This window comes from Scylla paramamosain, chromosome 2 (assembly GCF_035594125.1).
Source record: "Scylla paramamosain isolate STU-SP2022 chromosome 2, ASM3559412v1, whole genome shotgun sequence".
In the NCBI taxonomy this organism is placed as follows: domain Eukaryota; kingdom Metazoa; phylum Arthropoda; class Malacostraca; order Decapoda; family Portunidae; genus Scylla; species Scylla paramamosain.
This window is the reverse complement of record NC_087152.1, coordinates 4,375,001-4,399,583: the sequence shown is the minus strand read 5'-3', so window position 1 is coordinate 4,399,583 and position 24,583 is coordinate 4,375,001. Positions and strand designations below refer to the sequence as shown.

The following is a 24,583-nucleotide window of genomic DNA, read 5'->3' as shown; positions in this document are numbered from 1 at the left end:
ACTCACGTGCCATTAAGGAAAATTTTGTTGGTGCTACATAAGAAATCGAGTGTTTTCCTAACGCCTTGTCCTGATTTGCGGGACTGCAATTGGTCTGATGATCTGAATAGGTCGGTGGTGCGTAGCTGGAGACGAGGTTAACTACATTCTTATCTCTTCATTGTTACTGTTAACGGAGGCTGTCAATGTTATCGGGCAATAAAGAAGTGCGTATTTATTCGCCTTAAACAAGAGGCGGTATGCGCAACTCTCTTTTCAAATATTTTGCGTTCATACAAGGGAACGATTTTTTTTTTTTTTTTTTTTTTTTTATCAAACGATAAATTTATTTTTAGACGGCCTTGAAACAGTAAGTATTGTGAGAAAGGGAAATGGTTGGGTATTGAGGCAGATGACTTCCCACACCACAACTGGACCTATATGAATTTCATAGCTTAGAGCAAAATGCAGATTCTTGTTTTATTCATATTCTGTATGATATGATATGTGAAACTGTTATAAGTACTAGCAATATTATATATTTATCTTAATATTTCTTTATTAAAATCGCTCCCTGATATAAGATCGCTTATCTCTCATAACTCTTAATCATAAAATGCCTGTTACCTGCTCCAGCTCTTTTCCTTATTCATCAATGATTAATGGAACTCTGTCCCTGTCGAAACACACACACACACACACACACACACACATGTAGTGTTCGGAAGAATAAGGTTGACCAAACTCTTCCCAAGCCACGGTGATCGTCTTGGCTGGATTGAGAAATAATCGCAGGTTCAGTCCTCAGCCGTACCTCTACCACGGTTCGACCTCTCGGATAAATTTCTCAACATTTCAAAGCACGGGTTAAGGCAATAGCACACACACACACACACACACACACACACACACACACACACACACAAAGATAAAAAAAAGACACAATTCATTATGACTTTTACTGAGAATAATACATTTTTTTCCTAATCAAATTACACACAAGGAAATATTTTACATTAAAAATCAATTTGAGACACCAAGTTGATAAGCGTGACCAAGTCTATAAGAACCCTTATTTTTTCTGGACACCATTACACAAAATATGTCACCCTGGCATTAATATGTAAGTTACGTATAATCCAGCTTTTATTTCTCACATGAAAAGCCATGATAATTTAGCAGGTGCACCACTGAGGTCACACTGCAGACACCCTTCACCGCTCCCTGCTCTCTGGGTGTGCGAGGGCAGAACATGGAACTGACGAGTCTTCCTCTCATCTGACAGGCGGGACGCTTCTCTCGCCTCGCTGCAGTCCCCGAAGCGCCGGCAGGACGGAGCCACCGCAGACCTCATTATTATGCCTCTTCTGTTTGTGTTTTGTATTATTATTTTTTTTCCGTTGCCCTTATTCTCCTTAGTCAAGTTTAAAATTCAGAATCATGTCTTCTTCAAACTCGTCCTGCCTGAGGCACTAAATCGATGAATTCTTACGGAATTTGTTATTTATGAAAACATTTGAAGTGGAAACTAAAATATGACATTCATCCATATTAAGCACACGAAAAATACACGAGAAAAATATGTTTCATGCATAAAGGAAAAAACGTCTACACATAAGTTAGTATTACGAATATGCAAATGTACACATTTACGCGGCCCCGCTTGTCCTGAGGTATATAACACGGGCCTACAGTCCTCGCCCCAATGTGGGGCATCACAGCTGTACCCACGCCCGTCTGACAGCGCCATAGAAGCGAGAAAAACAGCCTTAACCAAAGTGCTTCTTGGCGAGCAGCGCAGCGCCTCCTGTGGTGCTGCAGCTCCGGCACAGCCTCGACCCGGACGACGCGAGGATCTTTATTTACACTTACATTCAGCCACGGAGCCCGTGGTTACCGCACACAGAAGGGATTGTTGAAGGCTCCCCATGGGACAGAAAGGGAATAAGGAAGGATAATCAAATGCCAACACTCGACAGTTCATCCCGCCTCATTGCCGGGTGGCGAGGAAACGCACTGGGATACAGCGTGACAAGTGGCCGCGATCCCTCTGGCAGCACAGCCATGCCTCCACCACTGCGTATGTATGGCACGTATTCCACCAACACCAGCAGCTCAATAACATCGGTTGGACTTATTTCATTCATTTATTTGCTATAATTTTTTTTTTTTTTCGCTGGACCGGCGCCTAGCACACACTCTTATTCTCTCCTTCAGTTTCTCTCGGGGAATGCTCCAAGACTGCTTCCTAAAACATAATCGTTAGATGCACCGGCTTCAAGCCTCGCAGCGTGAATCGCTGTGTTGGTCTCCTGACCAGGCCATTTGTTCAGACCCATTGGCCATATCTGCACTGAAGTGTAATACTGAGGGACGCATGCACTTCGGCAATCAGCTGAAGGGCGGGCAGGTCGCTGGGCGGCACAGTTTCTCGCAAATGTATCAGCACTCATTGACAAACACACATCCACGGGTTTATACCAAGTCTGACAATTGTTCTTCTCCCTCCTTATGAAAACGAGAAAAAAAAAAAAAAAAATCCGCATTTTCCTTTTTCGAATAGTTCAGTTCCACAACAAATTTGGAAGACACCTAAATACTCAGGCCACTCCAGGTCCATGCAGCCTCCAGGCCACGGCGAATCAGGCGGACACGGTTATGCTTTACAGAGGACGGACGAATCGGGAAGCTGCATCCATCGTGACTTTCCTACTAAAGACGGGGAGAGTATTTCAGGATCATTTTCATAGCCCTAGTATTTCTTGTCACATTAACAAATACGTAGCCTGCCTATTACCCACACTCGTTTTCCTGTCACTGCACGGCATCCTGACAAGGACTCCCTTGACACACCCGGCGAAGGCCACAACCCAGTCCTGGCACAGGCTGGCACAGACACACACTACATCAGCGTAACACACTCAGCTGTTGGCAAGCGTGTGCTGTATTGTTATCTTTGTGAACAGTTGTCCGTCAAGCAAGACTAAACACATTTTACACACTTTATAAACACTCCTTTCCTAAAGAACATATAAAATTTGTTAGCAGTTCAGGGACAGCTGTCCAGGTGGTGGGAGCAGCTGACGGCAGAGTACGGGACGGCGCCACCAACCCGGCCTGGATTCCGCGTGTGGCAGGCGGCAGCTGGATTTGTACTGCCGAGGAGAGCGGAGCTGCGGGCGGCACTCTGACATCACCGGCAGGAGAAGTTTCTGAAATATAAAACACCTCAAGTTAAATATATATGCGGAGATACTTACCAGCTACAACAGTCTGAGAGGAATGCCTCACTGGTATATTTGTGGCACTAATGGTATGCGACAAGACTCAATCTTCATCATTACTCATACGACATTAAGGAGCTTTAAGAGAAAATTAGACGGGTTTATGGATGGGGATGATAGGTGGAAATAGGTAGGTATATTTCATATAGGGACTGCCACGTGTAAGCCTGGTCGCTTCTTGCAGCTTCCCTTATTTCTTATGTTCTTATGTCATGTACTCCTGATGCGTACTATCTAATTATTCACTATATTCAAATGTAATAGCTAAAAGTTCTCACTATTTTCAAATAGGTTTTATTAAACACATAAACGCTATATTTCCTTCCTATCAGATACTCTTATCAAGGTTGAAAAGGCCTCACAACAAAGATGTCTGCTCTGCGGGATAATCGTGGTAATGTGATACGTGGCAAACGCTCTCCGTAGACTTATTACTGGGAGAAATCTGGGTGACCTGCAAATCCTGCATCCATTTTAATATCCGGATCTGTCTCAGAACCAAAGCAATCGTTTCTTGACCTCAGAGCCAGTTTTCCCTAAATAGTACTGAAATATATCGATAACAATTATATAACTTGCGGACAGACAAACAAACAATATGAATAATTGTAAAACCTAAAAGTACACAATTACTTTGATGAGTAAATATCAAAATTCACAGATAAATTTCAATTAGTGATACATATAAATTTCTTAATCATTATCCATGAAGACAATAGTTATCCAATGATGCGTAGTGACACTGAAAACGTACAAGCCAACCCGTGAATGAGGAGAAGAACCATCACACCAGTCGCTATGAGATATAATTCACTGGTCAAGTTCATGCGGGCAGCGTCCCTCTACAGACCACTGGGAAGCACCTCGTTACAATGACCTCTTTATAGCGACAGTGTTGTGCCCATCAGTGGTAAACAAGGTAGTGAACGATAACAGTGAATGTTTCATTGGCTGCAGGGAGGTTGAATTACTACCAAAGACAGTCTTGTAATCGGAAAAAATACACAGAAAAATAAATTGAGGAAACAAACGAGACTACTACTATTGCTACTACTACTACTACTACTACTACTACTACTACTACAAAAATCAAACTAAACAAGGGAATTGTACACAGAATAACAGAAAGGTAGGGAGGATGAGACCCGTACTCGAGCACCTGACAGGGAACACACAGCGACACACGATGGTTGAGAATTAACACGATCATTAACGCAACACACCTGCTCGTCCAGCCCCGAGGAAAGGACCGAGGCACGATAAGGGAGTCATACAAACAAGACACCACGGATTCTCGTCAAACATGTGCAGCCTAAGCGTGACGAGGAGATAAATGACTGAGGCAAAAAAAAGAAGCTGGTATTTGTTTACGTGTTGTGTGTAGGTAAGTCGAAAGTCCATTGGGGGAATAAGGCAAAAAGGACCATGGTGCAGAGGTTGTAGCTGAGAGAGAGAGAGAGAGAGAGAGAGAGAGAGAGAGAGAGAGAGAGAGAGAGAGAGAGAGAGAGAGAGAGAGAGAGAGAGATATGCGTACGGACTGACACGCAGATAGACAGCCTAATCACATTTTATTGCGCTTCTAAAAGACTTGTTTGTCCCGAATAACTTTAGGCGACAAAAAAGAATAAAACAACAGCATTATTCCGTTGACTGCATTGTAGCGTTCCTATAATATTACACAAACGTAAACAAATTTCACAAATTAATGAGAGAAAAAAAAAATAAAAAAAAGGTACAATTTTCACTTTCCCGTAATAAAGTTCCTCACTCAAGGCGAGACTCACACTGGCTGAGGTAGTGACGGGCGGCTCGCGAAGAGGACACTTAGCAGCAGCAGCAGCAGGACGGTGGGTGCAGGAAAGGCGGCGCGGGGCGAGGCGGAGCGCGTGGCGGCGGGCAGGCCATACCATACCCTGAGGGACTCCCGCACCAGCTCCTCGTCGCGGGGATCTACTGGCTCGTTGGTCGTCGCCTCGTGATAGTCAGACGAGTGCTGATCGTAAGACCTGCGGCGAGCACAGAGACGTCAGCTTGGTCATATTGACAGATGGTACAAAATTTAAGGGAAGTGTCGTCATTAACATCATGAGTAATATACAAAATATACACGTAAACCACCCGACAAAAATTGCAATATACGGAAAATACACGTAAATCAGTTAAAATGTGGTTAGTTCCTGATATCACTAAACAATAAAAAATATAATAGAGTTTGCTAAGAGACAGTGGCAGAGAGTACTCACATCGGCGGCTCGGGATCTATCCTGACCCAGAGGTCGTTGAACTGGGCGTGCTTCCTGAAGGGCTGGGTGGTAGTGGGGGTGCCCATGCGCCACCTGTTCCCTCCCCCTGCGGTCTGCTCCGACAGGAACCTGGTGCGGGAGAAGGCCGGCAGGTTAGTAAGGACTCGCCTGATGCACGAGGCGAAGACATATCAGTGACACATCAGCTCCTTAAGGCACCACGCCTCGCCTGTTGCCTGTCTGATCACCGCCTTTGAGCCTCTCATTAAGAGTCTCCCAATGCTGAGAAGGACACACACACACACACACACACACACACACACACACACACACACACACACACACACACGCACACACTCCTTAGGGTGCTCACGACGCTAGGGAGTTTTCACTGATGTGCGAGCAGTGTGTGTGTGTGTGTGGCGTGCGAATGGTCTCCGCCTCACCCACAGATCGGCTATCATGGACCCTAAGCTGTCCCTGGGAGGGTGTAGCTGCCGGTCACGAGTCAGGCACGTGATATCCAAGACTGTGGTAAATTACTCACACACACACACACACACACACACACACGTACTTAGCAAAGGCAGGGTCGTGCTGATGGCGCGCGTCAAGGGTGCTCGTGAAGTCCTTCAGCACCGAGGGTTCCGGCACCAGTCCGCCCCTGTGGCCGCCTCGCTTCCGCTTGTGTCTGGCGGGGGAGAGAGCAGACCCGTGAGAGGCAGGGTGGGGTACGTAAGGGGAGCGTTGCGGCACGAGTGGGTGATGGGAGATGACTGATGAGGTGGTGTACTCTGAATCATGCATTAATGGATGACGTGTCTTTTTTTCTTGGAGTGACGAGACGAGACAAAATAAGGAACGAACACACCAGAGGGACAACACACGTACGTAGGTTTGGGGACAAGGCAAGGGAGGCGAGACTGAGATAGTGCGGGAATATCAGAAAAGGGATGAGGCATATGTGGGAAGGAGGATGCTGGAAATGAACCTACTCGGCAGGAGGAGGAGAGGAAGACTAAAGAGGAGATTTATGAATGCAGTGAAAGAAGACATGCAAGTGGTAAGTGTGACAGAGAAAGGCGCAGGAGATCGAGAGTAATGGAGAAGGCTGATCCGCTGTGGCGACCCCTAATGGAAACAGCCGAAAGATGGTGTCTCTTTTTCCTTTCATCAACCTGTAAGAGCTGCGGACAAGACTTCCGGGAGTGTGTGGCGGGAAAAGCAATGGATTGGGAGTATTGGTACCGAAACAGGTGAGAGGAAAAGAACACTAAGAGGAAGGATGGAGAGGTGACTGTAGGCGGAAGATGGTAAACTTCCTACTAAGGCAGCTGTGTTTGTGTAATAAAGCGACATACAACAACGCAAAGATGACATGAGTACCTGTGCAGAAGAGTACCTGTACAGAAGAAAACAGATAGAGAAGATGGAGAGGTGAAGGGAGTGAGGGGATTTGAAAAGAAGCGAATCTCAATGAAGAACTGAGCGAGATGATGCCGTCTGAATGAGAAAGGAATGCAGAATAATAAGAAGAAAAGGTGTGTAAGCCAAAAGACACTATTGAGGGAGGAGGAAGAGAGGGAGAGTACGCGATAAGGCGACACTGCGGCTGAAGACTTGTGATAGTTCGAGGACACACAAAGAAAAAAAGATAGATAAAAATAAGTAAATAGAATAAGAAAAAAAAAAAAAAAAGAAAGAAGAGGAGGAAGAGGCCTAAGATCTCACAACACATAAAACACTTCCAGCTTCACTCAAGTAAGCTTCATTGTCCTTAGTTAGCCAGACATCCAGGCCCTTGAACGTCGTAATTATTCAGATTTTATGTATATTCATATCTTTTTTTCGTTTAAACTGCGACGAAGAGAAAACATTTTAGGCACGACTGCGCTCATCATCTGACAGTGTGTACTTTGTTTTAAATAGTATCGAAGTGGGTCATACTCTACAAGCAATGGAAAATGTGATGAATCTGATTTACATTCGTTGAATATTCAGAGAGAGAGAGAGAGAGAGAGAGAGAGAGAGAGAGAGAGAGATTACACAGTGTACAAGGAAAGCCACAACACGCCAGCCACACGCGATCCTCCAGACAGGAATCAAAACACCACTTTACGTCCTTCCAAGTAACGCTAACACGGACACACGCGAGGATTTCAAAAGAACAGCGGGAGACAAGAAGAGACTCACGGATTCGAGGGCAGATGCGGTCAGAATCTAGCACTGCCTCGTTACGTCCCAAGACTTTTAGTCCCGTGCAGGTTGGTGACTTAGGCGAGGAGACAACAGGTGGACAGTGATGGGAGTAATTAAGACGCCTGGGGAACTGATAAAGGTACATCCCGCTAACGAACACACGCCTGTCCAGGTGGTCCGTTAATTAAACAAGCGATTGCAGCTAACACGTGTGATGAGTAAATGACTTCTCTGTTTTATAAGGTGAAATAAACTTGAAGCGTTATCTTAATTGGAATAATGATGACAAATATATTAGCAGATATACTGGTTAGATAACTGGATTAATTCTTTATTATTTTGATGCCATCAGGAAATGCGAGTACGAGTAATACGTATGATTGGTAAATGACTTCTTTCTTTTGTAAGGTGAAATAAATCGACACAGTTATCGTAAGTGGAATAATGAGGAGGAATGTATTAACAGCTACACTGGTGAGGTAATTATTTCTTTGCATAATTTGTTTGAATGCCATCAGAAAAAGGTGAGTGAAATTAACATGTATTATTAGTGAGTATCTCTTTTTGTTTTACGAGTATAAGATCAAATGAATTTGCAGCGCTATCTAAAGAGCCATAATGAAGACAAATATACTGGCAAGCTAGATAATTAGATGTGCTGTACAGTATTTTCAAGGCATTAGGAACATTTTTTTCTTTTTTTTTTTCTTTTCCTTTTCTATTTTGTTTCGAGCAGCAACAGAGTTAAGTGATCTGTCGTACTGGACTTTGTGGCATCACTAATTTGGACAACAGTACCTATATAAGTAAAGCGCAAACGAACCTCTAAAAAAAAAAAAAAAAAATCTACTGTTCTGGTTCGTATTTTAATCAACTGTTCTCTTATCAGCGTTCCTGGTGAATAATGTTAACTCAGAGCCCTGGCCTTGGACCTTTTAATGATCTGGTCTCCTCCTCCTCCTCCTCCTCTTTTACTGTTCCTCTTCATTATAGTCCCCAGTGAATCATATCATCTGACCAGTGTGGCCTCGAATTCTTTAAAAAGTCCGAGGCTCCACAGCGGCCCATAGTGTTTTATCAGTCTCTATAGATGTAGCTCAGTCTGACGAGAGAGAGAGAGAGAGAGAGAGAGAGAGAGAGAGAGAGAGAGAGAGAGAGAGAGAGAGAGAGAGAGAGAGAGAGAGAGAGAGAGAGAGAGAGAGAGAGAGAGAGAGAGAGAGAGAGAGAGATTTTCATTGCTATACAGAATATGCATTATCAAATTAACCCATAAACTCCAGCCTTATCTCGAATCACACACACACACACACACACACACACACACACACACACACACACACACACACATTCTAAACAAGACATTAAGATTAGAAAGTCGAATGATAATTTACTCTCCGATCCTCTTACATATGTACTCCTCCTCCTCCTCCTCCTCCTCCTTTCACTCAACTCACCTCTTGATCCTCGTCTCAGGCCCCACGTGCTGCACCGCCAGACCAGCGGCTCGCACCACGTCCAGCACCGTGTGATTCCCAAGGAAGTGACCTGCGGGAAGACAAATGAAGCTTCAGGAACAATGCAGACTTGGACACACATCGAACAGTACTTTGAAACCCCTCGAATGGAAAAATATATTGGGGTAGGGCAAAAAAGAGAGAGGCAGAACCGGGAAAACAGGACAGGGAGGAGAGAGGCGGAGAGGCAGAGCAGGACAGGTGAGGTTATAGCATGAAGCAGGTTGGAAGGGACAAGGTAAGATATATGATCATACTGAAAAAAAAAAAGAGGTTACTGGTAGGGTTTTTAAGGTGTAGTGAGCAGTGAAATAGTTGAGGAAGGGCAGGGTTGGGAAAGTAATGTTGGCAAGGATGGATAGGATTAGATTTGATTATGTTTTGTTAGGTAAGGTCAAGTTAGGTTGGGTTAGGTTACGTTAGATTATATAATGTTAGGTTAGGTTACGTTAGATATTATTATGGTAGGTTAGGTTTGATTAAGTTGTAGTATAGTAGTTGGCTAGCACTACCACCACCACCACCACACCACCACCACCTACACAATCATCAGCAACAACAAAAGAGTATGCCTACTAATGCTGAAGCTCCGTGCACTTCCTGGCCTCCTCCCTCCCCCACCTCCCTGCTGGTCACGAGGCTCCCCACAACACAGCAACTCAAAATTCCCCTGAACTTTTTCTCCCCAGATAAATATGAAAGAGAAGTCGAAGAACCAAACTCTTCTTCACGTGAGGTCTCTTTCAATTAAAACTTTTAAGTGAAGAAAAATACGCTGTCAGAAGTTCCATTTAGCGGCGCGTCTTGCTGCAGGGAAGTGAGACGAAAACCCCTCACACGTTTTGCTAAACTTGTGTCTCCAGGGAATAATGAAAAAATAAATAAAATAAAATAAAAAATAAAAAAAATTTTGCGTATTACTTGAACAAATATACTAGTTACCCATATGTTATGTCGTATTCTTTAAATCAAGTACGTTTTCTAATTTTCTGCTTGGGAAACTATGTTATTACTGTGCCGATCAGCAATGTATGAGATGGTTTTGGCACAGGGTAGATGAATGCTCTCCAAAACTGTGAGCAGGTACATAAATAGACAGTCTTGGTTTAATGGCATGTACAACTGCTGAAAAAAATTATAAAAAGAAAGAAGAAAATAAATAAACAAATAAAAAAAAAGAAAAGGTTATATTGCAGTGTAACAACAAAACAACAATAGCGGGAGGCAACAGGGATCACCAGACAGCATCAATTTCTCCCTTTTCTCCCTCCACCGTTCCCCACCACCGTGTTCTCCTCACTGGCTCCCCACTACTGCAGTCCTTCACGCATCCACACACTCCTCTTATCCAGCAGCCCATCTCGCCTCCCCTTTGACAGCCAGCATTGCCCTCGTACCTCCCTCGCTCAGCCCAACCACCACGGCATGCTAATCATACAAGAAGGAGAGTGTATGTTTCCGTAAATGAAAATAAATAAAAAATAGGTGTATACACGAGAGAGAGAGAGAGAGAGAGAGAGAGAGAGAGAGAGAGAGAGAGAGAGAGAGAGAGAGAGAGAGAGAGAGAGAGAGAGAGAGAGAGACTCATTAGTATACCCACATTCTCTCTCTCTCTCTCTCTCTCTCTCTCTCTCTCTCTCTCTCTCTCTCTCTCTTTCCCCCTCGCACTCACTCCTAAACAGAAAAAAAAAGAAAAGAAAAATACAACACCAGCAGCAGCAGCAGCAGCAGGAAGAAAGAAAGAACTCAAGTCTCTTTACTCCCTAACCATTTCACATCTTTTTTTCGTCTTTCCTCCCCCTGGACTCCACCTTCAAACGGGAGACTTAATTTTTTTCTTTTTCTCTCTCCTCCCAGTCCCTCCACCCTCACCACTCCTCCTTCATTTCTTTCTTTCTTCCTTTTGTGCGTGCGAGTCTTAACGTCCCCCCTCCCGGCGAAGTGCCTCTGTGTCTCGCGGCGCCTCAAAGGACACGCCGCGGACTGAAGAGGTAAAAACTGACCCCTCCTAACACACCTAACACACACACACACACACACACACACACACACACACACACACACATACACGAGTGCCTGAAGAGAGGAAGGGGGGGGTAAAAGGGGGGAAAGGATGATGATGAGAGGAAGGAAGGGATAAAACAAAGGAGACTTCCTCCCCTTCTTCTTTTTATTCATTTTCTTGTTCTTTTTAATTCCTTCACGTGGGATGTCTGTCAGAAGTGGTCATTGTTGTGTCGTGGGAGAACATGACTGGAGGAGGAGGAGGAGGAGGAGGAGGAGGTTGAGAGGGAAGAAGAAGAAAGACAAAAACAAGAACAAGAACAAGAATAAGAACTAAAAGAAGAATAAGAACAAGAACAAGGAGAACAAGAAAAGCAAAAACAAGAACAAGAACAAGAACAAGAAGAACAAAAGCAAGAGGAGGAGGAGGAGGAGGAGGAGGAAAGAAGAAGAAGAAGAAGAAGAAGAAGAAGAAGAAGATAATGATAAAGAAGGAGGAGGAGGAGGAGGAGACAGATAAGCTGAGAGGAAAATGACAACTCCACAACAACCACAGAGAGAGAGAGAGAGAGAGAGAGAGAGAGAGAGAGAGAGAGAGAGAGAGAGAGAGAGAGAGAGAGAGAGAGAGAGAGAGAGAGAGAGAGGACGAGACGCGATGACGGTTAAGACAACTCATACAGAAGGAGACGCTGCATATACAGCCGCCGCACCGCCCGCTCTCTTCTCCTTCGATCCCATCCCCGCATAGTGGCCGGGTGGTGATGCCCAGATACCGCTTTGTGTGTTTAGAGCAGCATCAGATAAGCCGCCGCACGACCCGCTCACTTAACACGCTAATAATAATGTCTCAAGTTGGAAAGAAACGCGAGTTATGCGGAAAAAGAGAAAATAAAGGAACTACACTATTTTTTTTTTTCTTCCTTGGTTTCTTGTTCTCTCTCTTTGACGTCCGTGCTGTGGTACTGATTAGAATGATGTAATCGCAATGTGTATCGCCTTCTGGTAGCGTTGGAATACTGAATCTCTTCTGGACGTGTTGTGGCGGCGACGGACCAAACTCCTCGACTCAAGGACAATAAAGTGAGGAAAGTTTCAGAGAGATGGCGAGGATCCAAGAAATAATCGTATTGGAAAAGGAAAAAAAAAATAAATAAAAGTGACTATATAAGTGACCTGTGCCCTGAAAGTTTGCGGGGGAAAGAAATCAACGGTGAATACTGAGCAGGATTGAGTTTAAAAGATCTGTAGAATATGACCTGAGTTTACTTACATCATGAAAACTAAACGTCCACTTAACCACAGATCATGGAAACACGGTCAGTGACTTCAAACACGTAGGGTAAGAGCGGAAATTTTTTGGACGTAATGAAGACCCAAGAAATATTTAAAGAATAGTGAGTCTTCTTCCCTGCCAAGTCACGAAGGTAATGTCATTATACTACACAAACAGATTAAAGGATAACACCAAAAAAGTGATGCCTGACCCTTGACTTAAGCAACGCAACTCCTTCCTTTCAGAGACGGCCCGGGAGACATCAGCTTGCCAAAGGAGAAGACAAAGAGAGAGAGAGAGAGAAGGAAGAAGAAAGGAGTGTTTAAATACCACGAGAGAATGACTGTATACAGGTATGCATGACTCTGACTTGCCTGTGTGCTTGGGACTCGTGTGTGCTTCCGAGATAAGGAAATAAAGAAAACCATCCTTATCCGGACATCCTTTGTGAGGTCTTCTCCATGAACAAAGAACACACTTTCTCTTTTTCAGTCTCCTCATTTCGCTTCCTCCTCAAGACCTTCCCTTCTCTTCTCACTGACGACGAGTTGAGAAGACCGTGTTTCTGGCCACTGTCGGGAACTTAACTAATAACGCGACAAAAAAAAAAAGAAAAAGAAAAAAGAAAGAAAATAGTGGTGGGAAAAAAAAAAACTTCTCCCAGCTTTTGTTTCAGTTTTAGGAGACAGTGAGAGCGGCGGCGAAGAGGCGGGCGGCGGCTCTAACAGACGTGCTCGCTCTTCTAGAAAAAGCACTAGTGAGTCGGTTTTCGATAAAGTTGTTCGCAAAGTACGCACAGTGAAGGGCGAGACGTGAGGCCATCAGGAGGAGAGAAAAGGACCGTCAGCCAAGCTTGCGAAACGTGAGGAGTCGCTGGGCTGCCGCGGGGTATCGGTTTTAAGGCCTCGAGGCGCCGCTGACCGAACATTCGTATCGGAAACCTTTACGGCAAAGTACTACGAGAACCGCTGCCTTCACGCTCCTTATTGGCGGCCACGCTCCCCGCTGGACTCCCGCTGCGTCATGAGGGTGTGGGCTGCCAGGCGGCGGGAGAAGGTTGAATCTTACAGGGAGTCTTTTCTCATTATGTCTTTTACGAGGGTTCGATATTTTTCTCTCTACTGGTCGTGTGTGAAGTACAGGTATCATGCAACACAAGACTTTCATTCGTAAGCTCAGTGACTGCTCCAGGTGTGTTTGATCGGGGCCTTGGGGAGAATAAAAGCAAACTTGAGTACCTTCAGTTTGTTGGTGAAGAAATTTAGCCATCTCGAATTCTTGTATCAATGTCTGGGCCGCTAAATGGCGCTTCGTCTGTTGGGCGTTGTAATAAAGTAAAGCATTTTAAATAGTAAGTAATGGAGGAGGAGGAGGAGGAGGAGGAGGAGGAGGAGGAGAATAAAAGAAAGAAAAAAAGAAGGAAAGAAGAAAACACAAATTAGAATAAAACGACAAAACAGAAGAAAACAAAAAAATAAATAAATAAAAACGAAGAAAATACAACGAAAAAGAAAAGAACAAGAAAACTAAACAATAAAACAAGAAAATACAATAATAACCAAGAAAATGAACAGGAGAAAGAAGACAAAAAAATAAAAAATATAAATAAATAAAAAAAACAAACAAACTTCCATTTAAAAGCCTATCTCTATCCGGACGATGTGAATGACCGGCCACAAACAAGACAAGTGAGGAGGGTTCCTACGCGGCCCTCCGTCCCCCTGGTGGCGCGGCGGGTCGGCAGAAGGGGCGCAGCGGGGGCAGTCACCACGCAGCGGGGGAGGCAAGGGTGGACACGGCGATATAAAAATAGCTAAAAAAATTCCCCATAGTTACCATTTGGACAGAACCTTTCGCTACAGGAGGTCGTGGAGGGGTGAGGTTAGGGTGAAGGGGAAAAGGTGTGAGGTGAGGTTAGGTTAGGAAGTTGTCATGTGTGTGGGTGGAGTGAGGTTAGGTTAGTGTGAATGGGGAGTTGTGAAGAGTGAGGTGAGGTTGGGTTAAGCTAGTGTGGAGAAGCTGTGAAGCGTGTGGTGGCATTGGCTGGAAAGGGCAAGTAAGTCAAAGAATTTAGGGTCTTTTCAATGTTCAGATTCGTTCTTGTCAGGGAAACGTGACGCGAGCAACTTTTTAAATGAATAGTGTCAGAAAAAAAAAAGAGAGAAAATGGGACTAAGACAGCAAAACATCGAGAGAGAGAGAGAGAGAGAGAGAGAGAGAGAGAGAGAGAGAGAGAGAGAGAGAGAGAGAGAGAGAGAGAGAGAGAGAGAGAGGATTTCGAACACACCATACAACCATTACTCATATACGCAAACTGACCTAACCTAAACCTAACCTATCCTAAATAATAATAATAATAATAATAATAATAATAATAATAATAATAATAATAATAATAATAAATTACTAATAAATAACCTTGACTTGTGACGTGTTGGTCTTGCCTCGTCTCTTCGTCACCTGATCCTCCTCACCTGCACCAGTCAGAGAGAGAGAGAGAGGGAGAGAGAGGGAGAGGGAGAGAGTGAGGGAGAGGTGACGAGGAGCACATGGCGGCCACTCTTACCGCTTGATTTATGAGCCGTCACGTTCCACACAAACACACTGCATTACTCAAACTCTCACTCGCTCTCACTCTCTCTGTCTCTTATTCTCACACCCTCTTGCTCTCACTCTCATTTTCTCACTTACTCTCACTCTCTGGTTCTCGCTCTCACTGTTATCGCTCTCACTGTGGCTCGTTTTCTATTCTCTTTCGCTCTCATCATCTTGGTTTATCACTCTTTCGATCTCACTCGTTTTTTTTACCTACTCATTTTCATTCGCTCTTATTTTAACCACACTCTCACTTTTTTTTTCTTTCTCCCAACCTCACTTGTTTTCCACTATCACTCCATCGTATTCTAAAACACCATCTCCCACTCTCACATCGTCACTTGCTCTCTCTACCACTTGCTCTCACTCTTTTTCGCTCTCCCTATCACTCGCTTTTACTCTACCGTCACTTACTCTTGCTCTCATTCGCTGCCATCCTCATCCTACGAAAAGCGCACCTCACAAGACTCCATTATATTCCGGTACCACGGAAACCCTTCAGTCTTCAGCTCCCTCGCCTCCCTCTTTTCCTCCTTCCATCGCCTCCCACCATCACTTGAACACCTCTACAGGCGCCTTGACGCAATATTTTGAAGGGATAATGAGTTGCCAAGAGGCGGGAGGTTCAGATAGAAAAAAAATCACTAACGCATCATAAATATCGAGATGGAAGACTCGCGGATAATCGTGCGAGGTAAAAAAGTATAAGAGGAATGGAGGGAGGGTCGAACGGACGGACGAACGAACGAGAGAAGGGATGGGTGGATGCAGGAAGGGTGGAAGTATGGAAGGAAGAAAGGAAGGGAGGGAGGAAGGATGGTAAAACTGGCAGAAAGGGACGAATACAAGGGAACGTGAGGAATGGAAGAAGAATAGATAGAAAGAATGGAAGGATAGGATGGTGAAAGTTTTGGAAGGATGGAAGGGTGGAAGGATTGAAGGGGAAGGTGAAAATGGCAGGAAAGAAAGAGGAAAGGGAGGAGATACTAGTAGATAGGTTAGGAAAGGAAAGCAACGAGCGTGGACAAGGAAAACAGACGAAATGAGAAAGTAGGTCCAGAAGGAAGCAAGGAATGAGGAAGAGAAAGAGACAGAGAGAGGGAGCAAGAAAGATGAAAAGGAAATAAAGGAGAAATCAAGTAAATGTTTTAGAGGAAGACAAAGAAGAAAGGAAAGTAAAATTAAAGAAAGGGAGGGAAAAGAAGGTGAAAGGAGACAAAGAAAGAGAAGGCACAAATGACGAAAAGTATGAAGGATAAATGAGGGAAGGAAAGAAACAAAGAGGAAGGAAATTAAACAATAAGAGAGAATGGAAGAAAAGCAAGACTGAGATGTTGGAGAGAGAGAAAGTTAAAGTGAAACAAAAGAGACAGATAAACGAAGGGAGAAAGGGGAAGAGAAGGAAGAATGGAAGACTTGGGGAAAGTTGGAAGGGAGAAATGGAGACGAGGTTATAGTAGAAGGAGGTAGAAGGGGAAGGAGGCAGAGGGAGGATCAGGGGTACGACCAAATGAAAAAGGAGAAAAGGATGAAGGACACGATAGAGGGAAGACAGAAGTGATGGATAGGGTTGAGAACATAGAAGAAGGAAAGGAAGAAGAGACAAAATAAAGAGGACGACAAAAAAAAAAAAGTAGATGAGAAAAGAAAGGGTGTGAAAGGACAAGGTATAGAAAGAGAAGGACTGAGGACATAGTGAAGGAAAGTTAGAAGCAAAGAATGATGATGAGGACACAGAACAAGATGAGAAGGACACGAGTGGAGATGAAAGGACAAGAGGACAAGAAAGAAGGATGAGATATAAGATGAAATGAATTAAGGACACGGGGGGGAGATGAAATGAGGGACACAGACACACGGGACGGAGCACCGCGGGAGGCTGACCACACGGAATAGAGAACATGAGACAAAAAAATATATAATTAAAGCGTATCATCTATCTTGACACTCGGCGGTCGCTGGTGCATCTCTCTCCAGGCTCCGGTGACGAGTGGACAGTGTCGCCGGACCGCACGTCTGATTGAAGCAAAAGAACAGAGGAAAGGGGAAATATAATCGGACGATGGCCAAGGCTGCGTGGATCAAAGAGGGGGAGGGGGAAAGCAGCATGAAGAAGCAAGGTGATTTTCTAGGTTTTGGTACAAATTGTTGAGTAAAGACTGATTGACTTTCTGCACCATAACAACGTAGGTGTACGTAAAGCACCGTCTGTAAAATGAAGCGTGGTAATAAACTTAACCCTTTCACTGCGATATGCAATAATTCACATCACTAAGAGTCTTCAGATAAAAATGGAATCTTTATATAAGCATGTAAAGAATGAAGAGGGTATCAAAGAATAGACTTTGCAATTATTAGGCGGTTCAATCTTTGCTAGTGGCTGCAGAAAAAAAAAAAAAAGAGAGAGAAAAAGGAAAGATACCTCAGAGTCGTTAGTAGAAAGATATGCCCAGTAGCAAATGAAGGGGTTAGAGAATGAGCCATGAGTGCATAATATCAATGAGGAAAAAAAAAGAAAAACCACGACAATTCTTAAGATAATCAGCAAAAATCAAGTAACAGTGGATAATAATGAAGGGGTTAAAAAAATGAGACATGAGTGCATATCAATGAGAAAAGAAAAGGAAAACCACGACAATTCTTAAGATAATCAGCAAAAAATCAAGGAACAGTGGAAAGTAAACGATGAGTGTCTGCGGGGAGCGGAGAGACGCGGGACTCAGTGTGACTCTATTAGTCTTATCAGCTCCTCCTCTTCGTCACCGTCACCTCGTTTCGCCGCTCAGACAACCTGCTCATATTTCACTCACTCACTCACTCACAAACCAGCGCCGGTAACAGGATACAGAACAGGGCCTGGATTGATGGAACACTGAATTACGTAAATGATCGCCTGAATTGTGTGTGTGTGTGTGTGTGTGTGTGTGTGTGTGTGTGTGTGTGTGTGTGTGTGTGTGTGGCCATAATCTGAGCCACACACAGTCGTACATATATCTTCATCTTCACTTTATTAACGCAGTCTTGTGTTTGTGTACCAAGAGATCACAGTAGGAAGAAAAATGTAGCACCACATTCACCGAGGCAAAACATGATGAGAGAGAGAGAGAGAGAGAGAGAGAGAGAGAGAGAGAGAGAGAGAGAGAGAGAGAGAGAGAGAGAGAGAGAGAGAGAGAGAGAGAGAGAGAGAGAGAGAGAGAGAGAGAGAGAGAGAGAGAGAGAGAGAGAGAGAGAGAGAGAGAGAGAGAGAGAGACTATACGATCCATTTAAAAATCACACATGCCTGTTACCGATACATGGAGAATTCTTAAAATGACACGGGACCTTGAGAAAATTAGTCTACGAACATCACGAAAGGAAAGGCGAAATGTTGAAAATCCACTTGAAATCCCATGTACCACGTGTTGCCAGAAGAGTGAATGTCCTCTTAAGAATGACGCTTGAACAGATTGATAGTGAACAGCACTGAGAGAAAAGACGATCTACAAACGATACTAAAGGAAAGAAAGAAAGAAAAAAAAATGGAAAACCCACTTAAATCGCAAATAGCATTAACGGAATATGGAGTAAAGAAAGTAACGGATGATAAAAAAAAAAAAGAGAAAAGACTTTAAGATAAGAAAAAGAAAAAAAATCAAAGCTGAATATAAAAGTTATAGGAATACAGAATATCTTTTAAATGATTCTTAAAAAAAAAAAGAAAAAAGAAAATAAGAACAGCGTTGAGGGAGAGCGAAAAAAAAAATAAAAATAAATAAAACAATGAAATAACTTCCAGACATCTTAGACCAACTACTACTGGCTGCATTTATTTTTTTATTCTTTTACTCAATACATGAATAATAACGAGAAACTCAAAAAAAAAAAAGAAAAAGAAAGAACTATCAAGCTATGTCTCCCAAATGACCAACACCATCATTCTCTCTTGCTTATTCTCTCCTTGTCTCTCTTCCTTTCAATTTTCAGCCACATTACTTGCTCTACGTCTTCCTTTGTTTGTCCTCGTCTTTTACCCCCCCACTTCTTTCTCTTCTTCTTTTTTTTTTTTTAACCATCAGCTCTCCTCCTTCCCTCACCCAGTTAACTTGCCTTAATCCACTTTCTTTTCTGGCGTCTAATCTCGGGTGCTTTTAACAGGGTCTCCTGGAAGTTGTGAGTGGTTTTTAAGGCTGTTTTCGTGACTTCAGTGATAGTTTTATAAGAATCCGGCACTATTAATGCGAAAAGAGCACATGAGAACGCGACTATTCATCTCCTTGGCGTTTGAGAACAGTCATACAGAACACTACGTTTCAAAATACGAGCCTTTTTTTTTATTTCACGACTAACCATCTCTGTGGTCTCGAACACCTTCCCTGTAATCTGGTAAAGTCTTCTCTAACTATTAACCATTCTGAGGTCTTTCTTCTTGCTCCACAGTCATCTCTAAGCATTATACTGGCAAACAAACAAACAAACTTACTAACTGCTATATGAATATTCTTTTAATTCCTTTTTTTTTTTTTCTTTCTTGTCGATGTTTATTAAGGTTTCGTTGTTTCTAGTGCTGTGAGGTGTTGCATATGGCAGTGAAAAAGTCACATGTTGCTCTGAAGTCCGACCCAAAAATACCTTCTCTGCGACCCTTGAAGACGGTCCTGAAGGGAGAGGAGAGGGCTCCCAAGTACAGGTCCGTATCTTATTTCACGACCAATCATGTCTGTGGCCTTTAAAAATATTCCTGGTAAGAGAGCGGTGTATTTCAAAGTACGAGCATGTATCTTATTTTACGACTCTCTGTGGCCTTTGGAAATAGTCACTGGGAGAGAGCAAAGCGTTTCAAAATATAGGCCTGTACCTTATTTCACGACCAATCATTTCTTAAGACCTTTACGAACAGTCCTAATAAGAGAACAGAGCGTTTTAAAATACAAATCTATATCTTATTTCACGACTAATAATCTCTGTGGTGTTTGTAGTTGTAGTTAGATAGCAAAGGATTTCAGAGTACCGACCAATATCTTACTTCACGACTTACTATCTCGGTGACCTTTAAAAATAATCCCACTAAATAGAGAACAGTGCGTTTCAAAATACGGTCGTTTATTCTTTTCTTTTCTTATTTATTCATTTATTTATTTTCATGCGGGAGGGACACTCGTCTACACCTACAAAAAAACTACATAAAAAGACCCAAGAAGTTGCTAGTCTTAAAGAAAACGAGACACGAGGCTAACTCACAACTAAAGGCTTCCACTCACCTGCCCTTATATTTCATTCTATCATTTTTCTTCGTGTGAGAGAAGCACTGATCTACGCCTCCAAAAACCTTAAAAAAAAGACCCGATAAACTGCAAATCCCAAAAGAAAACGAGCTGAACGAATAACCCACAACTGAAGCCTCTCACTCACCTGCCCCGAAAGCAAAGAAGAAGCTCTGGTCGGGGTTCGCGCGCAGGATCTCCACTACACGGTGACCCATGCGCTTGTTACGGCGATAGATGAGCTCCTCGCGGAAGTACTCGTCGATGTGCGTGGCGATGGCAGCGTCCACGGGGGGCAGGGACGTGTTACCCAAGTGCGGGACCTGAAGGAGGAACGGCGACGATGAAGGGGAGGGTGGAGATGACAGCAAGGAGGAGGAAGAGGGGGAGGGAAGGAAGGAAAGGAGTGGGAGTGATGGTGATTGTGAGTGGTTGTAATAAGGATGAGGACAATGAGGAATGTGGGAGGAGAAAAGAGTGGAGATGAAGGTAAGTAGATGATGAGATAAGGAAGAGGAGCAGGAGGAGGAAAAGGAAGAAGGGAAGGAGGAAGAGGAGAGAAACTTTGGCACAAGACGAGGAAAAGAAGAAAATATGTGAACAAAGAGACGTAAAAAAAAAAAAAAAACGCACACAAGGATAGGAAGAGAAGCAGGAGAGAAAGAAGAAGAGAAACAAGACGAGAGCAAAGGAAGGAAGGAAGGAAGGACGACGTAAATGAACAAGGCTAAAAATGCGAAAAGAGAAAAGTGAAGGAGACACAATAGAAAGATGATAATAAAGTAGACAACGAAAGATAAAGAGAAGAAGAAGAAGGAGCAGCAGGAGGGAAAAAAAATTGAAGTTAACCGGTAAATAGATGAGACATAAGAAGACTAAGATGAAAGAGAGAGGGAGAAAAAAAAAAAAAAGAAGCCTAACATGGATACAAGAAAATAAAATAAAATAAAATAAAACAAAGGAATCCGACACACATAAAATAAAAGCACGAAAAAAAATAAATAAATAAAATCACCATCAGCACCATCATCATCATCATCATCATCATCATCACCACCACCACAAATTTTCATTATAAAAGATGCTCCCCCTTAACATTATATTTCAATTACACTGTATAATACGACATGCGACTTGGGAAAATAGGTGGAGGAAGGAAAGGTGAAGGGGAGGGGGAGGGAGGAGGAGGAGGAAGGGGAGAAGGACGGCCCAGCATCCTGCCATGATAAAGGAAACATGTAGCGCAAATTTTCCGAGCACCGAGCATCTTTTCCCAATTTCTTACGATAACGGAGGAGAAGGAGGAGGAGGAGAACGAGGAGGAGAAGGGTGGGAGGAGGAGGAGGAGAGGGATGGGGGAAAAGTGTGCAATATAACCCACTATTAAACTTTTGCCACGGCTTGTTACATGTAAATTACAGCGTTCCGTGCCCGTATACATGAGGAAATAATAATGGCCGCTACTTCAAAGGTTTTGGAAAAGTAACCGACCCACCGTGATGCACTAAGGTGGGGGAAGAGAGAGAGAGAGAGAGAGAGAGAGAGAGAGAGAGAGAGAGAGAGAGAGAGAGAGAGAGAGAGAGAGAGAGAGAGAGAGAGAGAGAGAGAGAGAGAGAGAGAGAGAGAGAGATGGTTCATTATTAAGGACTTTCAAAAATCGTCTGTCCATCTCCAGTACGTGATAAATTATTGTGATTTCTCAATATTAATAAGTAACGTTCTAAAGCAAAGAAACTTCGTGCCTGACTAAAATATTTCAAAAAACTTCTTAGCGGAAAAAAAGAAGAAAGAAAATGAACAAGCACTCTAAACAAGGAAACCGTGGACAAAGGGTGACACAAGTGGCAGAACACTGAAAATCCTCCACCTGCTTCACAAACTCAGGCTCTGTGAAGGAAAATAATTATAAGAGCATGAGAACATAAGAAAACAAGGGAAGCTGCAAGAAGACAGTTGGCCTACACGGGGCAGTCCCTGTGTAAAGCATGACTATCTACAGCCACCTATCATTCCTATCCTTAAATTTATGTAGTCTTCTTCCAAAGCTCCCAATTGACTCTGCACTAACAACCTGATTACTAAGTCTATCCCAGTCATCTACTACTCTATTTAAGAACCAATTTATTTTTCCAGACTTGTGTTTAATCTACTTTTATCAAGGTTGAACTCACTTCTTGTTCTATTATGATTACTAACCCTCGGGATTTTGTAGCGCAATAACATGCTAGAAGGTTCCTCACTCCGATGGGAGGAAGGCGGGGGCAATGGGAAGGAACAGATCAACAATACCTGGGTCGTGTCCTGCGAGAATATAACAGCGTCCAGGTTCCCGCAGTTGTAGTGGGTGATGAGGTGGTCCGTGGTGTAGGTGAGACGCCCGTCCCCCTCCCTCAGGATCTCCTGCTGCGCCAGTGTGTGGTTCAACGCGAACACAACCTGCAACACAAAGCATATCCTTAAATACGACACGCCGCACAGCGGAGCTCCTTTCTTCTGATACACGATACAACACAGGTTTTCATATTCAATACACTTCTCATATATATATATATATATATATATATATATATATATATATATATATATATATATATATATATATATATATATATATATATATATATATATATATATATATATATATATATATATATATATATATATATATATATATATATATATATATATATATATATATATATATATATATATATATATATATATATATATATATATATATATAACAGAGTTCAGCGTAGCTTCGTGTTTTGTCAGCCAGTAACATTTGAGATGTGGGGCCCATATCTTTGAACGTATTGTTCTCTTATTACAGTTATTTTCGAAAGTCTTAGAGGTGTTTAGTTTAGTTATTATATTTTTATTTTTTTTTTTTTTTACTTTGATGGTAAATGATTCCTGTAACTATCACTAGAATCATGAAAACATCCCCAACAACTTCCACAACAGCTTGTTCAAGCAGACACTCAAACTCTTGGGAATGCGTACCCTGGTTTCATACATTAAACATTAACACAAAATAAAAATAAAATAAATAAAATAAAAATACGAACTTGCGAGCAAAATAGTAAAACGAAAATAGGGCAATCTAATAAAAATCAGAATAGGCCTGTACTCCTCCTTCTCCATGAGTTGTTGATAATAAGCAACTAAACAGTGATCCACAACAACACCTTCCACACGAGTCAGCTAAGAGTAGTCCAGATTAAAGCCGAAACTTTGGAATACGGAGCTTCGTTTCATGAATCAAATATAAACACAAACGAACTTGCAAAGAAAACGGCATAATGACAAATAGAAATATCAAAAATACCAGAACAAACCTACTCATTTTCGTTCTCGTTTTATTAACTAATTTTTTTTCTAGTCTATAATAAGAAACAGAGAAATGACCCGCAGCTATTTTTACACATCCGCCACGCAACTCTATACACCACAGCCTCACACGCCACAGCCTCACTCTCAGTTTTCATTACACGCCGCAGCCTCACACTTCTCCCACGTCACCCCGCCACCATACCTCGTCACACCGTCAAGTCACACTGCCACCACGCCGCTTCATGCCATCACACTGTGCATCAAATTCTCCCGTTTTCTTTGCTATTACACTACAGTACACGCATTTTTCTGAGGTCACACAAACATCTGCAGTTCTTCCCGGGTTCATGTCCTCCATCTTTCAAACAACCGGAATATCAAAACAGAAAGTAATTTACGATAGTTATGGAAAATGATAAGCAAAAGATTAAAAGGTAAAGGAAGAAAATAAGAACAGCACGAATACTCTTACAAAAGGACTCGGTAGTAAAGACGAGCGTTCCACCTACAACATTACCCATAAATAAATCCCCTTGATGGATGATAGGTTAAGTTAGGTTGAGTCAAGTTTAGGGAGTTTATCACTGAAGGAATTATTGAGGGTTAAAATTTTCATGGATGAATTTTCGTGGGGCCAGTCTGTTTGTGTGAGATTTACATATTGGAAGCAAGAGAAATAGCTGAGGTTGAAAGCCGGTGATAAGACTGCAAACCTGACGCCTGTATTGTCATGTGTACTAACCCTGCACCATGCCACACCCTCCGCCCCCCATCCCCCCCATCCACAGGCTCTTAAGTGGAATGTACACCTGTAAGCATATGCAAGTATCACAGTGCCACTTATTTTTTTCTTCCACATTCACTTGCGTCACATTGCGTCTCATAGTCTTGAATGCCTTCTTCCATCAGGACTAT

At 42.9% G+C, this 24,583-nt stretch overlaps 1 protein-coding gene across 1 annotated transcript in view; it reads right to left on the bottom strand.

Moving 5' to 3' along the window:
- Positions 1-924: 924 nt before the first annotated feature.
- Positions 925-24,583, bottom strand: part of LOC135108677 (metalloprotease TIKI1-like) — a 100,731-nt gene continuing 77,072 nt past the window's right edge. Inside the window, exons 4-10 of the mRNA XM_064019825.1 lie at positions 22,622-22,768; positions 20,481-20,655; positions 9,160-9,250; positions 6,084-6,197; positions 5,507-5,635; positions 5,048-5,269; positions 925-3,191 (exon numbers count right to left, since the gene is read on the bottom strand). Coding sequence (XP_063875895.1) covers positions 3,173-3,191; positions 5,048-5,269; positions 5,507-5,635; positions 6,084-6,197; positions 9,160-9,250; positions 20,481-20,655; positions 22,622-22,768 — 897 coding nt within the window. The 3' untranslated portion in view covers positions 925-3,172. The remainder of the gene's footprint in view (positions 3,192-5,047; positions 5,270-5,506; positions 5,636-6,083; positions 6,198-9,159; positions 9,251-20,480; positions 20,656-22,621; positions 22,769-24,583) is intronic.